The sequence below is a fragment of the Pelobates fuscus genome, chromosome 11, assembly GCF_036172605.1.
Source record: "Pelobates fuscus isolate aPelFus1 chromosome 11, aPelFus1.pri, whole genome shotgun sequence".
NCBI lineage: Eukaryota > Metazoa > Chordata > Amphibia > Anura > Pelobatidae > Pelobates > Pelobates fuscus.
In genome coordinates, this window is record NC_086327.1 from 109,098,223 (window position 1) to 109,112,213 (window position 13,991).

The window sequence follows — 13,991 nt, forward strand, 5'->3', positions numbered from 1 at the left end:
TAAATATTTAAATAAATTAAATATTTATTTTTTAACCCTCATTGCAAGTGGTTGGTTATTCACCCTCTCAAAAGGTAGCCAGCAAAAATGTTTGAGTTGAGGCTACTTCTTCCACCTTTAACGTGAGTAGTTCCCTGGCCCCATTCCCCAGTAATGGGATAAACAATTATGTAACGCTTTGCTCTCTTACTTGGGTCCACGCCAGGCAGAGAGTCCTCTAATGGCTGGTGACATGCAATTAGCAGAAACCGGATACTGATCATGTCAGCCATTCATTGGCTGAGGGTATCAGCTGGGTGCCTTGATGGACACATGTCTCTTTTCAGTCTATGTAACTATGTAATTGATATTAGCCAACTTAGATCTTTTGTTCCAGGCTCTCTAATGATGCTCCCAATAGAATTGCTAGAGGTGGCGTTGCACCAGCAGCATAGGGGTAAATCCACATGTGCAATATTTTATAGCAATATGCTGCATGTATGACTCCAGACACCATGACCACTTCGAACACTGAAATGGTCCTGGTGCTTGGAGCAACCATTTGAGAAAACTGACCTATTGTTCTTGTCGTGGGTGATGCCAAGAGCATTAAATGCTATTATTTGGTGCTCTAATCCCCCTCCCCTCCCCCCCACCTCCCCACCAAAACGCAGGGGGCAAAGTAGGTTACTTTCATTGCTTTGAGATTTTCCCTCCAAAAAAAATACAGCTATGCACTACCCAATGCTTTGAGATTTATTTTAGAGGGCTTATAAGGTACAGTAATGGGCACCACTGTTTTCATGTGCTTTAATTAATTTATGAGATTGACCCATTGATTTTCCAATATCTAAGCTTTCGCAATCACCAATGGGGCTAATAAAAAATAGAGCATATTACAATAACAGGCTGTGTGTATTAGATTATTGGAAATAGTGCAACTTTATTAGTTGTTTAAAATGCTCTGGTCTTCAAAATCTTTACTAGAAGTGTTGGAACAATGATATGGTTATTTCATGAATCTCTGCATATAATGATTGACAAGAGAGAGAGTTTGAGGATATTGTAACGGCACTTCATAGAATAATGAGACATAAAACTGTTCCTTTGTTTTGGTCAGATTTAATTGCAAGGATTAAAATGGGGTTTAAAACGTGAAATCAAGCAGATAAATAATGGGTATTCTCCAGTTGAATAGAAGCTAATTGTGCAGTTGGCCTTTTGAAAATCTCACTTACAAAAAAAAAAAAAAGTTTCCTGTGTTTGACCTATTTACAACACAAACTCTTTCAATGTTATAGAGGACGAGCAACACATTGCCATCAATTTATCAAACCTCTGGCACTAAACCTGTTAAAGCACGTTTTCATTTTGCGGTTCTCTTATGTGTCTTGTCCCTCGTTTCCTATTTGCAGGTTGTTTTTAGTGATTGAGTATGTGAATGGAGGAGACCTTATGTTTCATATGCAACGACAAAGAAAGCTTCCTGAGGAACATGCCAGGTAAATATGTCCGTTTTATAGAAACCCTTATTTAGTGGGAATGTGATCTAGATAAACATAGTGCAGAACTTTCCTTCAACCATCCCATTTATTACTAAAAATAAATAAAATAATAAATGATATAATAAAAAATATATTATAAATAAATTGAAAATCAGACGAGGTTGGTGAAGGTCGAGGGGTTGGTGAGAAGGCAGTGAGGATAAAACATGGATGTTGGTTTGTGACAAAGGTGGATTTTGATTAGTACAATATTTGCATATGAAAGTTGATTAACAGTTGTCACATGGGTTCAGCTAAGAGCAGAAAGACAGAAGCTGATAAGAACGTGAAAATGTAACAGGGGGGAGAAAACTAGCCAATGTGGTTGACAGGGTCAAAGGAGGACACATTGGGCCCGAAAAGGATACTGCAAAAAGAGGAAGCAAACTCAAGTGGATGCATGGTGCAAGAGGGGAAAAAAGGCATTTCAACTGTAAAATGAAAGGAACAGTCTCTCTAAAAACTCCACTTACCAAAAAAAAAAGATAAACGTATAGTTGTCATGGTTGTAATTAAAAATATAAGTAAGTCAACTCTCATCGATGTCAGAGGCCCCGACCCCCCTCACGGCGCTGGGCCTACCTCCCCTAGAAACACATGAAGAAAGGCGGGCGACCACCCAGAGGTGGAACCCCTCCCGATCTGCCCCATTTGTTCCTGCCGCCACACCGGCCACCGACCCGGGAACCTGAAACCCTAAGAGTCTGCAGTCCAGGCCGCTAAGAGTTACACCAGAACTGTTTACAAACTGTTCATAAGTTATTACCACAGAATGTTAACGCACCACACACACGACATAGGCCCACGGAGAACCTAACACCCCTTCACTCACAACACCTAAGACCTAGACGCCACAGGGCAGGCGTATGGCTACACACCGGCCAGCCCTCCCCCCCCCGTAATCCCCACGGTAAGGGGTACCACATATGGCGGGCTAGATAACCCTCCTACATTTGACAATAAGACGGCACCACTCTGAACAGCCCGACCTGACACATCCTTAATACTAATCTAAACTAAAGACCAAATATGCACAAACTTCACGCACACTAGTACCTCTACAACCCATCTCTGAGACACTAACTCATACACACTTAAACAATTAAAACGTGCAAGACAATCATTGCGATAAATGTTCCAACCATGCAAATGTTTTATGTTGATTAAACGTCGCTGCAGCTGTTGGGGCGCAGCAGTGTATTATGCTGGATGTTACCACAATATGCACAACAAAAATAAAGAATTAAAAAAAAAATATATATAAGTAAGTCTGCACAAAGACATGTCTGATTAACTTTACACAGATGCTCTAAATAGTTATACACTTTAACATTTATAATCCCCAGTCCAACTGAGCATTTCAATGTGTTTGACGTGCTCCAGGTATAAAATGTTTTACAATGTCCAGAATTAACAAACGCCCCATTACAGGTCCGTACATGACCATTCATGGCTGGTGTGCCATTGACTGACAGACTGACAGACATCAAATTATTTAGTGAACCGTTACAGTAAATGTTCTTATATTGCTCTGCTGGAGCCACCTTTGTTTTCTCAAAACTAAAATATAGAAGATAATCTAACCATATTTGTGGTTTTAAAGCACATGTTTATATGTAGTCATGCTGTTAATTGGTTCCTGACAGTATAATGTTCTTTCTTTATCTATTGTATAGGTTTTATGCTGCTGAAATATGTATTGCTCTGAATTTTCTGCACGAACGAGGCATCATTTACAGGGACCTGAAGTTGGACAATGTCTTGTTAGATGCAGAGGGTCACATCAAATTAACGGATTATGGCATGTGCAAGGTGAGGTATATATGGCCAGGTTGTAAATTCCACTCTGCTCTATCATTTGCTTTCCTTAATTGAAGGACTATGATCTCAGAGGTACTTGGACAGCCAAGTAGCTAAAGTCCATTGTGAGTTGTTATTGATTAAATCATTGGCAAGGTGTCATATGCCTTAGCACACAGCGTAAAACCCCAGTAAACCACGGTGCTATGCAATTGGAAGGATTTCATGTGCACCGCATTATGGGAAGTATATATCACACTTGTGGAATCATGGGGTGATATAGACTCCCATGCCACACGTGCTGCAGGGCTGTAGATTAGAATTACCTCTGCAAAATACCTCCCACTTTAGCTCCTCAATAGTGTTTAGTGAGGTGTGTTAACTAGAACCTACAATAAGATAATTCTCAGGACTGAGTTTGGTTCGGTCAATAGAGGAGCCCTGGTTACACCAGCACCATTTCAGTTACACTGTTGTGAAAAGACAGAAGGTAACGTCAATCGTACAATCGTAAAAGGATTCAGAACAAGAGGGACTGCCACCTAAAGAAAAGGATACAGCATTTAGCATTCCTACAACTATACAGCGAAATGACAATATCTCTAAAGTGGACATGTCCCCTTCTGAAATACTTGCCTCATTGGTAAATCTATCTTTAGTTGATTTTTAGAATTTGCCCTTCATAATTTATTCCACCCCTTTTTTTTTTTTTAATTCTTTATTTTTATTGTGCAAGTATCAACATTCAAGCTTCATATGCCACAACAGCATTATCCAACATAGTATAACAAATAAGGGGTATTATTAGTATGGCGTCAATAGAAGTTGCACATTTTTATATTATAATGATAACAGGCGCAGAACAATAACATAACAAATGTCAGTTAGTGAGGTAAACACTCTGGTTTGGTAAGCATTCTATATTAACTGACGTATATATTTATGAGTATTGCGTAGTTTAACAAGCATGTACGTGTCTATAGTTCCTGAAGCTTTTTCAGCGCGTTTTGTGGTGATGGTATGAGAGAGCTATGGCCCCTTCTGGTGGTGTCAGTGACAGTTAAATCTGTGTTTGCCTGCCTATGTGTCTGCGATTAAGGCTAGGTTGATACTGAGGCAGTATGTGAAAGCATGTGTGTGTCAGTTGCTCAGTGTTTGGCTTGCTCATGTTATCTTTTGACCCAGGTAGGTTTAGCTTGATTCACTGTAGAGGAGTAATTAACAAACAAACAAAACATAAAGAAACTGTACATGAGCAGCGGAAAGTGAACATAGTAGCTTAAATCTTGCCGGAGGGTTTGGTTTGCATATAGGGTCTTGCCTATAAGGTCCCTTGTGATAGGTGTGGGAGTCATGTTCAAAGGGGTCTGTCCCAGCCGGGAGTGGGGGGCGTCTTGCCTCCGTGTCTGCATCAGCCGATGCCTTGTGGGGGGGGTCCTCATGTCCCAGGATGCTGTCTGTAATGGGCCTGATGCATGTAGGGGCAGCGTGGAGTTCTCGTCTCCCCTATTGCCGAGTCGTGCAGCACTCCCACAGCCCTTGTTGTGAACGGACTCCCGTTTCCCGAGTCCCCGTGCCTCTCTCACCATCCCTGGGGGGGGAAGGGGGGGTTGTCGGGGTCTCGTGCTGCCGCTCTGTTTTGCTGTGTTTGGGCTGCGGGTGCGTGCTTGAGCCTTCCGAGTTCCCAGTACAGGGCGGGTGTGCCGAGGCTCCGGAGCGTTGTCTGTAGGTAGCTCCACGGGTGCAGGTCTCGCTGTCGGCTTTCGCCGTTCCTCCCAGCCTCTCCAGTATCTTTTGCACATGTCGTTGAATCTCTGTGTGAATCCTGTTTCCCAGTATCTGTGTTGCTGGGTAGGTTGTACAGGTTTGCCGTTGGCCATTTTAAAGTAGGCCACGTTTGTGCCGTCTTCACTCGTGTAGTCAGGATGCATTGCAGGGGTAAGAAGTTGTCTGGTGGGGGCCGGGATATCCCCCGCCGGCCCAGAGGGGGGGAGTGTGGGGCTCGGATTGACCGCTGGGCTGAGTGCCTGGGTCGCCCCCGACGTAGAGACCGGCCGCATCTCCCGCCAAGTCGGCGCCAGGCCACAAACGGATGGAGGCCACAGTTGCTGGTTTGCGAGGATGTAGGGGTTAACACCCATTCCAAGATCAATCCCGCGATGTAGGTTTAGATTGCTCAGGTAGGTAAAGTCCATTTTTGGGGTTTTCACCCGCTTTTATAGCACTTTTATTCCGATTTGTAGCAGGAGCTCGGCCTGCCTGCAACCTTCCAGGATGGCGTCCAAGCCCCCCCCCCTTTTTTAATGGAAGCCAGTATGGCTTGGTCACTTTCTGAATTGGCAGAAGACCGATCAGGAAAGGAGAAGGTGTAATTATGTTGGGAATACAAAAAAGTCACAGCAGTTTTTGTAATGATGAAATAGTCCTTAACTAATAGCACTTATTTCTCCAAAGTCATTTGCAAACTAAAGGCACAGTAAATGTCTCCAGGTAATCTTCCAATCTGTGCTAATTAACAATATAACTGTCAATAAACTCTTTAATTAGAGGTCTGGAATTGGATACTTCTTAATTCCACTTACTTTAAACATTGCAATTATGGTAGAAATAACGTTTAGGTGACATGTATATAATTGTGTGTTTGGTTGGGCATCTCATTATTTATTTTTTTCCCTTTTTATTCCTGTCATTTCACTTGGCAGGTTCTCTCAGACAAACACAATTTATTATGTGTTTAAAGAAGATTACATTGGCTTTGAAAACTTTTTGTTTATCCTGGTAGCAGACTGCAGTATACCCAGTAACAATGCAAGCTGCAAGTAACATGGCTATAAAAGTATACAGTTGGCAGCAAATATCATGGGTTACTTTTTCTTTAAACCTACCCATGAAAGGAAATGGTTATAGCTGTGCTGTTGGATAATTAGCCGGTGTCCTTTTTTATAGGAGGGCCTCGGGCCAGGGGATACTACAAGCACTTTTTGCGGCACTCCAAATTACATTGCTCCTGAGATCCTCCGGGGAGAAGAGTATGGTAAGCAGTCACAAAAAGCCACAAATACGAAGTCATTTGAACATGATCTTTAGTAATACCATTTAACCTTTAATCTCCCACTACATTGAAGAGCAAAATCAATACTCAAGTTGTTTTCTGTAGAAATTGATCTAAACAAAGGACAATATGACCTTTTAAACCTTTATCGTGTGGCCTCTGCCATTTAATTTAAACAGGCCTACATATCAACACACAAGCCACATGACGGTCATGTGATAAGTGTAGATTTGTGAGCCAGAACATTGAATCAAAGATTAATGGATTCTTCTTTTGTTACAGGGTTCAGTGTGGACTGGTGGGCACTGGGCGTCCTGATGTTTGAAATGATGGCTGGAAGATCCCCGTTTGATATCATTACTGACAATCCAGATATGAACACTGAAGATTATCTTTTCCAAGGTTAGATGACGCCAGCTGAGTCCTTTACTGCAAGTCGTGCTTTGCATCTAATCAGGGCCCTGGGGTACACCGTGTAATACTGGGCTTGCTGCTCTGTTTAATAAAGCACATTTGTTCTGGGTGTGTGTGCAGAGAAGGATTCAGGCTTTTTTTTTAATTTTGTTTTATTTGAAAATAAGATAATATTAATCCAAAAAATATTCAATAAGAATGCAAAACTGATCCTAAAATATAAATATTGTTTCCATTATGTTTATTTTGCTGCGTCCAAAAGGCTTAATGGCCATTTAGAGGGGGGTAGTCTTTGGTGCCATAGATACCCCCAGCTTTTGTGTGTGTGTGTATACTTTAGTTCACAGAGTACCTGGCTTAGTAAACTGTTCAGTGTGGAAAGGTGGTAAAAAAATAGGCCAGATTTAGTGTATCATGAAAACAATGTCAAAGATCTATACAATATTGATTAGTATGAATTAGATTGACCTCAAGACATCAACTGGAATTCAACTGTTAGTTACTTACAGCCTGAGCTAGCAGTGGCCAAAATTCCCAGTCCTACATAAAACATATATACAAAACGTATTGAAGGTCATCTGAAATCCCCTATTACCAGAAGAAACTTGGTTTGGAGCTGATCTTATCTGTTACATTGTCTGAGGGGCCCAGAGCGATACCTCACTCCCCAAGATAATATAAGCAACCTCCACCCCCCCCAAAAAAAATTTATGTCCGAGGTTGCTGTGTTCATTATGTTAAGCAATTTGCTTTCTGTCTCCGAATTAGTCTATATTTAAATGGTAGTTTCTTGTGGCACAAGTTGGGCAGAAAAAAAACCCAGTGATGTCTAAATGTAGATTATGACATATGCCAAACTATAATAGTGTGCCCATGGTCTGTACTGAGCTGATCTCACAATTTGTAGGGATTGGCTTATGGAGGAATGATGGTACCTTGTGTGGTCAGAGGCTTTGGACCTCTAGCCATGGAACTATGTGGTGGGTGAGGGTTGGCACTTAGAGGAAGCCAAATCCCCTTCAGGGTAATGTAGTGAAAGATGGGACCTGGTGTTGTTCATGTTGTGCTTAACACAGATAAGAGAACTGAAGTGTTTTTCCCTCCCACCTGCTTTCTGTGGTTTAATCTTTGTTAGTTAACATGCATTTTAAGCATGGCTAAGGTACTCTAGCACATAGAATTAAATTACCACAGAAACATTAACATTGGCAATTGAATTTGGGTTTAAACCTAAATCTGAGCCATGTAACAAGGAAATAAACTTTTCTTTGAAGTTAAGACTATTTTGCACCTCAGCAAGCAACTCCCCTACTGATACACTGAAAAATATAATCTGTATTAAGCGTTAGGTAGTTTAGATCAATGTATTTTATTGATAGTAAAAGTTGTGTACATACAAGGGTTTGTTGTTTTTTTTGGATTACGAACACATTGTGTGAAATATCAAGTAATCAACCTGGGCGACTAACAGATATGGTTTCTTCTATTGTTTTCATGTAACCAGTTATCCTGGAGAAGCCAATTAGGATCCCTAGATTCCTCTCTGTAAAAGCATCACACGTCTTAAAGGGATTTTTATGTAAGGTAGGTTGTTCAATAACCATAAACATAGTGCGGTCAGTCTTTAAGCGTTTGAGAGCTTCAGCAATAAATGTATAAACAGATATCTTAGTATATGCTTAACAAACATACATAACAATGTAACATTCTAGCGGAATGATCTTTATTTGCACATTCCTGTAAACTGTAATCACAGCTATGTTTTGTATGTTTTATTTAAAGGGACACTACAAGCACCATAACAACATTGGCTCCTGTTATAGATTATGTTGCAAGCAGACCCCTGTCCCTCTCTCTATGCTCACAGTTTCTTATTGCTTTGCAAAACAAAGTAATCACTACAAACTGGCCCTTTGAATTCTTGGCATCGGAGAAGAAAGCTATACTACCTTTTCTGCATGTCCTGATTAATGTACAGAATGTACACAATATACCAGTCCCCATGTCTTTGAACATTTCCATTACCACATATAGTGAATCAGCATGAGCTATAGTCATGAGATTGTGTCTGAGTACTTCACTTACAAAACTGAGAAGAGGTCCAGCAGTTTACACATCACTTCCAGTTAACCTATAGATGTCAAGTGCTTAAAGGAACAGTGTAGTGTCAGGAATACAAACCTGTATTCCTAACACTATAGTGTTAAACTAAATGTTTAGCTCCTCAGTCCCTCTTAGATCACTTTGAAAAAAAGTTTAAACTTCCATTTTCCCCTCTGCTATGGCTGGCCCCAACTGTATGGCTGAGATCATCAATATTGATGATCTCAGCTAATCCAATGCTTTCCCATAGGATATTGCACATGTGCTGCGCCAGTCAGCATCTTCTCATAGAGAAGCAAAGAATCAATTTAGCTCTATTAGGAACATTCAGTGGTTACATTGAAAAGCCTGCGTGGACATGCTATAGACACCAGAAACACTAGATTAAGTTGTAGTTGGTTCTGGGGCCTATAGTGTCCCTTTAAGTACTGCTGTTTCATTGGATAAATCCTGGAACATTGAACGGAATGAAAGCCTCCCTTTAGACTAAACTGCTTCCTGCCCTGGACTGCGCTTTGTGTAAAGGCTGTAAATACAGCAAATGTAATAACTATATCCATTAATTTAAACGTTGCTTTCAGGGTTTTTTGGGGTTTTTTTTTGTTTTTGTTTTTTTTAATAAAAATCATCTACATAATGCATTCAAAAAAGGGTGTCACTTCCAGCCTGGAATATCCCTGTCAGGGAATATTGATGCACTATAACCACATGACCAGTAACAAAAGGCATTGTTCTTTTTAGGCTTTAGAACTTTTAATAAAATGAACACTCCAAGCACCATAACTACTACAGCACAGTGTAGTGGTAATGATGCCAGGAAATGCCTGGTGCCCTCCCCTTCATTGTAAGTAATCACATGGTACTAGAATAGTTTACATTCTAACCTTGGGTCTGCTGAGAGCCTCTTTACACCTCCATTACTTTAGCCAGAGAGGGCCAGAAGCTGTCTGACTGAGCTCAGCCTGTTGGTGCAAGACTAAGCCTGTTGGCTGAGAACAATCAATGAGTTTTGCCTTAACTGCAGGGCTTGGCTCAGGAGACCTAACTGAAGTTCAGTCCTCCAACTGCAGTAGTGGAGACGGGGAGTGGTGCCCGTCAGACCCATAACTAATAAGTTACACCTTTCTAAAACGGTTTTAGTACTTACAATGAGGGGATGCCAGGGTATCGCAGCCATTGTAGAGCGCTTTAGTAGTTATGGTGCTTGGAGTGTTCCTTTCAGGCAAAAAAACTTGGTCTCATTTGACCACATAACCTTTTTCCACCGTGAAGCTGAGACATTCACGTTTACTGGTAAATTACAGACATGCTATATTTCAAATAATGCTTTCTGACTAATTGCTTCTTTCCAGCCACCCTCCTGTACATACCAGTTTTGCAGTGATCTCCAAGGATATTATTAACTCCAGATCCACAACTTGTATCTCCACTGTTTCCAGATGAATCTGATGTGAATGTTGAGAATCTTACACATTTACATTCCTGGAAATGTGGTTTAGTTCAAGCTCTTTGCTGGTTTTTGAGAATTTGGATTGACATATCAACCGCATTGGCTTTACAAGCACTCTGCCTTAACACTGCCTTCTTTATTCTCTGAGCTGTTACCAATAAATGAGTGTTATAAAATGGGAAGGTGATGCATGTAACTCCAGTTTTGCTACTTTCTATCTTGCAACATACTTTACTCATCCCTGGATGGGAGACTAGTATCAGCAGTATATTATTAAAATTCTACATCACCGATGCCCGATACCTTGTATGGTGCACTCTGTCAGGTATGTGTTTGTTTAAACAAGCGTACTCTTTTTGTATTTTTTTTCTTCTTCAGGATCCCAAAGACAGACTCGGGTGCCAGCCGCACACTGGATTTTCTGATATCAAATCACACACATTTTTCCGCAGTATAGACTGGGATACGGTAAGTGACCAAGCTGTGCGAATTTTGGTGTCCAACGCAATATTTTAAGATGCCTGTCTGTATTTAAGTAATTACGTTCTACAATAGATCAGACCTGTTTCTTGATGATTAATCTGGAATCTAAAATGAAGTCAGTTTACAGCACAGCAGTGTAACTGCATCATCTTTCATTGCGGTCTCATTCAGAAATCGAGCATCATGTGCAGTGATGGTAATGTCCTCTCTGTATCACCGTCCAGACAAAATGCTATCGTATCTGTAATTATGGCCAATGGAATAGTTGCCGTATTAAACATCCAGAATTTTTATAATTAAACAGAAATGCTTGAATTTGCTTTTAAAGTTTAGAAACCCATCTCTCTATATGGGGAAAAAAACATGCTCAGTCTTTGCTAAAGTTAAATGATGGTGAATTTCCAAATTTCATGTAACACCTGGCTTAGAGTATCTCCGGCCCTGTGGTTCCTTTTCATTACATTTACAAGTAGCCCTTCCTCTTGTAAAATGTGTTATTGTATGAAAAGGTTTCCCAGAGTGTAATGTTTCTGATAGCCATTAGGTGGCAGCTACGTACTGCTATAAAAAGGCCTGTGAAAATGGTCTTAGTCTGATCTGCAAGCACTGTGCTGGATTTTCAATTATCAGGCAACTGTTTTAAAATGTGTAGGTCAAAACAAGTAGATATTATGTCATTTTAATATTTGTTTTTAATTGTATATAGGTCTAATAAAATAACTTACTCCATTTGTTGTCACAGTCCTTTTGAAAGCCCATCTCGTAAATGTGTTAGATCTCTTCATATCATTACTGTGCGGTGTTTCAACAAGAATTCATAAAAAAGGGAAAAGGTCTGGTTAAAGGGGAATTTCTATACGAAAGTTTTAAAAATATAAATCCTCTGTTGTTTCATGATACTGCATTGTTGGTTGCAGTGATGGGACAAACATATAGAGGAAATTGATTTTGGCCCCACCTTATTAAAATGGTGGACAAAAGGTAGAGATCACTATCTGTCGTGCAGCTCTCATAATGCTTTGCTAGCTGGGGAAGTACCATTTGCCCATCCATGTCGGGTTGTATTTAGCACAGAGCGTTGTGTGTTTGTATGTAAGCATGTTTTTGTATAGGGTATGTTTTTGAATGTATGTAGTGCTGACATATGACTGCAGGGGTGTATTTGTACGTAGTGTTGGCATTTGAATGCTGAGCTGTATACACCTATACACATTGTTACATATGCAGAAACACAAACACACACACACAGATACATAGACACACACACACTGACAAACATGCAGATACACACCAATACACAGATACAAACACTCACACACATGCAGATACACACAGTGAGACACAGAAACACTTGCAGATACACAGATTTCCACATTTGTAGCCCCGCCCTGTTTCCTACTTTTTGGATGCAGGAAGGTCGCTTCCCTGGGGTCCAATATGCTGGCAGAGATTGTTGGGAGTTAGAGACTGGCTCTCTGGTCCTGCCCACTCCTCCCTGCTCTACTTGCTGTCTTATCTAGGAGGAAGTGACCAGTTTTCACTCTTACACTGCCCATAAGAAAGGGGCCCAGTCATGCTTTTAATGACCCACTGCGCTCAAATGGGCTCCTCATGACACATGTCCATTGGGTGGCCTTGAGTGCATGGGTTACCTGATGGGCCTTCTCAGTGTGCGGGCCCCAGTGCAGCTACACCAGCGATAATTCCAGAACTGGTTGGTTGGCGAATTAAGCATTGTTTAACATTTCACTAGTGCTATATAAAATACAATATTATACAGTGTGGAGAGATAGAGATAGATATAGATAGACCTATCTATCTTATTTCTAGGAAGGTTTGAACCTGAGATTCTGTTTGTTTTAACATTTGTAAATATGTTGCTATACTTTTAAACCAAATATATGTTTGCGGATATGCATGTCAAATATATTTTGAGGATGTGTATGTGTATACTTGTCTTACCTATTTGTGATCCGAAATTACTGTTGTAGTCTTTGCATGGTAGTAAAATACTGACATCTAGTGGAGACTAATATAAGTGCAAAGTTAAAAAAAATAAATTAATGTCTACATTTGTCAAGTGGAACACACTTTCCTAAACAGAATGGTCCTTCTGAGCTGACCTGAATTAGCCGTGTTGGAAAATCTTAAGTAATTTTAATAATTTTATTTGTGTGAGGTTTATTGTGGCCACTCAAAATCTCTGCTGTATGTAAAGTAACCTAGCTCACTAGCTGATCTCGAAATGTTGCAATAGCTTATATGTGGGAAGAAAACCATTTGGCCCCTGCATAGGATGAGGATGACTGCTTGTTTTGGAACTGCGTCATATGTAAGATTCAGATTTTATTACATTGCTACTTTGTATAATGTTGGCTATCTTAATTTGTGAATATCTAAATTATCCTTTTTGAGACTTTTATTTTATTTTTTTAACTTAGAATAGCAAAAACCTATATATAGATAGATATACACACACACTATTTTAGTTGCACATTTTTTGTGTGCATTATGTCATTTTGTAGTGTTCTAACTGTATTTCCATGGTGGTTTTATACTCTCTATTGCAGGTTCATTAAAACCTTAGATGTGTCTCCCTTGTGTAAAAAGCTTCTCTTTCCTTTAAACCCACAAGTGCTGGGATCACTGCTAGGAAACTGCCATCTCATTACACGTCTGTTTGTTTTGCTGATCTTCATTTGTAGAGAGTGAGAATGGTCGGTTAGACTGAGATCATTTCTGCTGCAGTGCCTGGCTGCTGACTGGTGTCCACTGGGAGATAAATGGCAGATATTTTGTCTGACTGCAGCTAACTAGCAACTGCAAGACTTGGAATTACCAAGGGATTACTGCTCTGCTGGTTGTCTTTGCTAACTCAAAGCAAGTTTCTTTAGAAAGTGCTCTTGTCATCTAGCAGAAAAAGAGGCAGATCTCCCATTTTTTGTTTTCTCCCAATTCTCATAACCGGTATATTTAAATATCTTGAAATACCAGTGAGCTTCAGGCTGACTCTCCCACCTTTCCCCCACAAAATTATATTCAGAAACATTGATTTGTATTTAACTATTAACAGATTGAGTGTTGTGATGTTGCAGATGTCTCGGTACGGTAAAAAAAAAAAGCATATGTTTGTTAAAATTAAAGAAAAATTGTTTAATACCTACCA

General features: G+C 40.2%; 1 protein-coding gene across 4 annotated transcripts in view; it reads left to right on the forward strand.

Annotated features, from left to right (window-relative positions):
• PRKCZ (protein kinase C zeta) overlaps positions 1 to 13,991 on the forward strand; it is a 169,873-nt gene that overhangs the window by 148,670 nt on the left and 7,212 nt on the right. For all 4 annotated transcript variants that reach the window (XM_063436680.1, XM_063436681.1, XM_063436683.1 and 1 more), the window contains 6 exons: positions 1,395 to 1,481; positions 3,200 to 3,335; positions 6,270 to 6,357; positions 6,658 to 6,777; positions 8,294 to 8,373; positions 10,721 to 10,810. In XM_063436680.1, the coding sequence (XP_063292750.1) occupies positions 1,395 to 1,481; positions 3,200 to 3,335; positions 6,270 to 6,357; positions 6,658 to 6,777; positions 8,294 to 8,373; positions 10,721 to 10,810 (601 nt within the window). The remainder of the gene's footprint in view (positions 1 to 1,394; positions 1,482 to 3,199; positions 3,336 to 6,269; positions 6,358 to 6,657; positions 6,778 to 8,293; positions 8,374 to 10,720; positions 10,811 to 13,991) is intronic.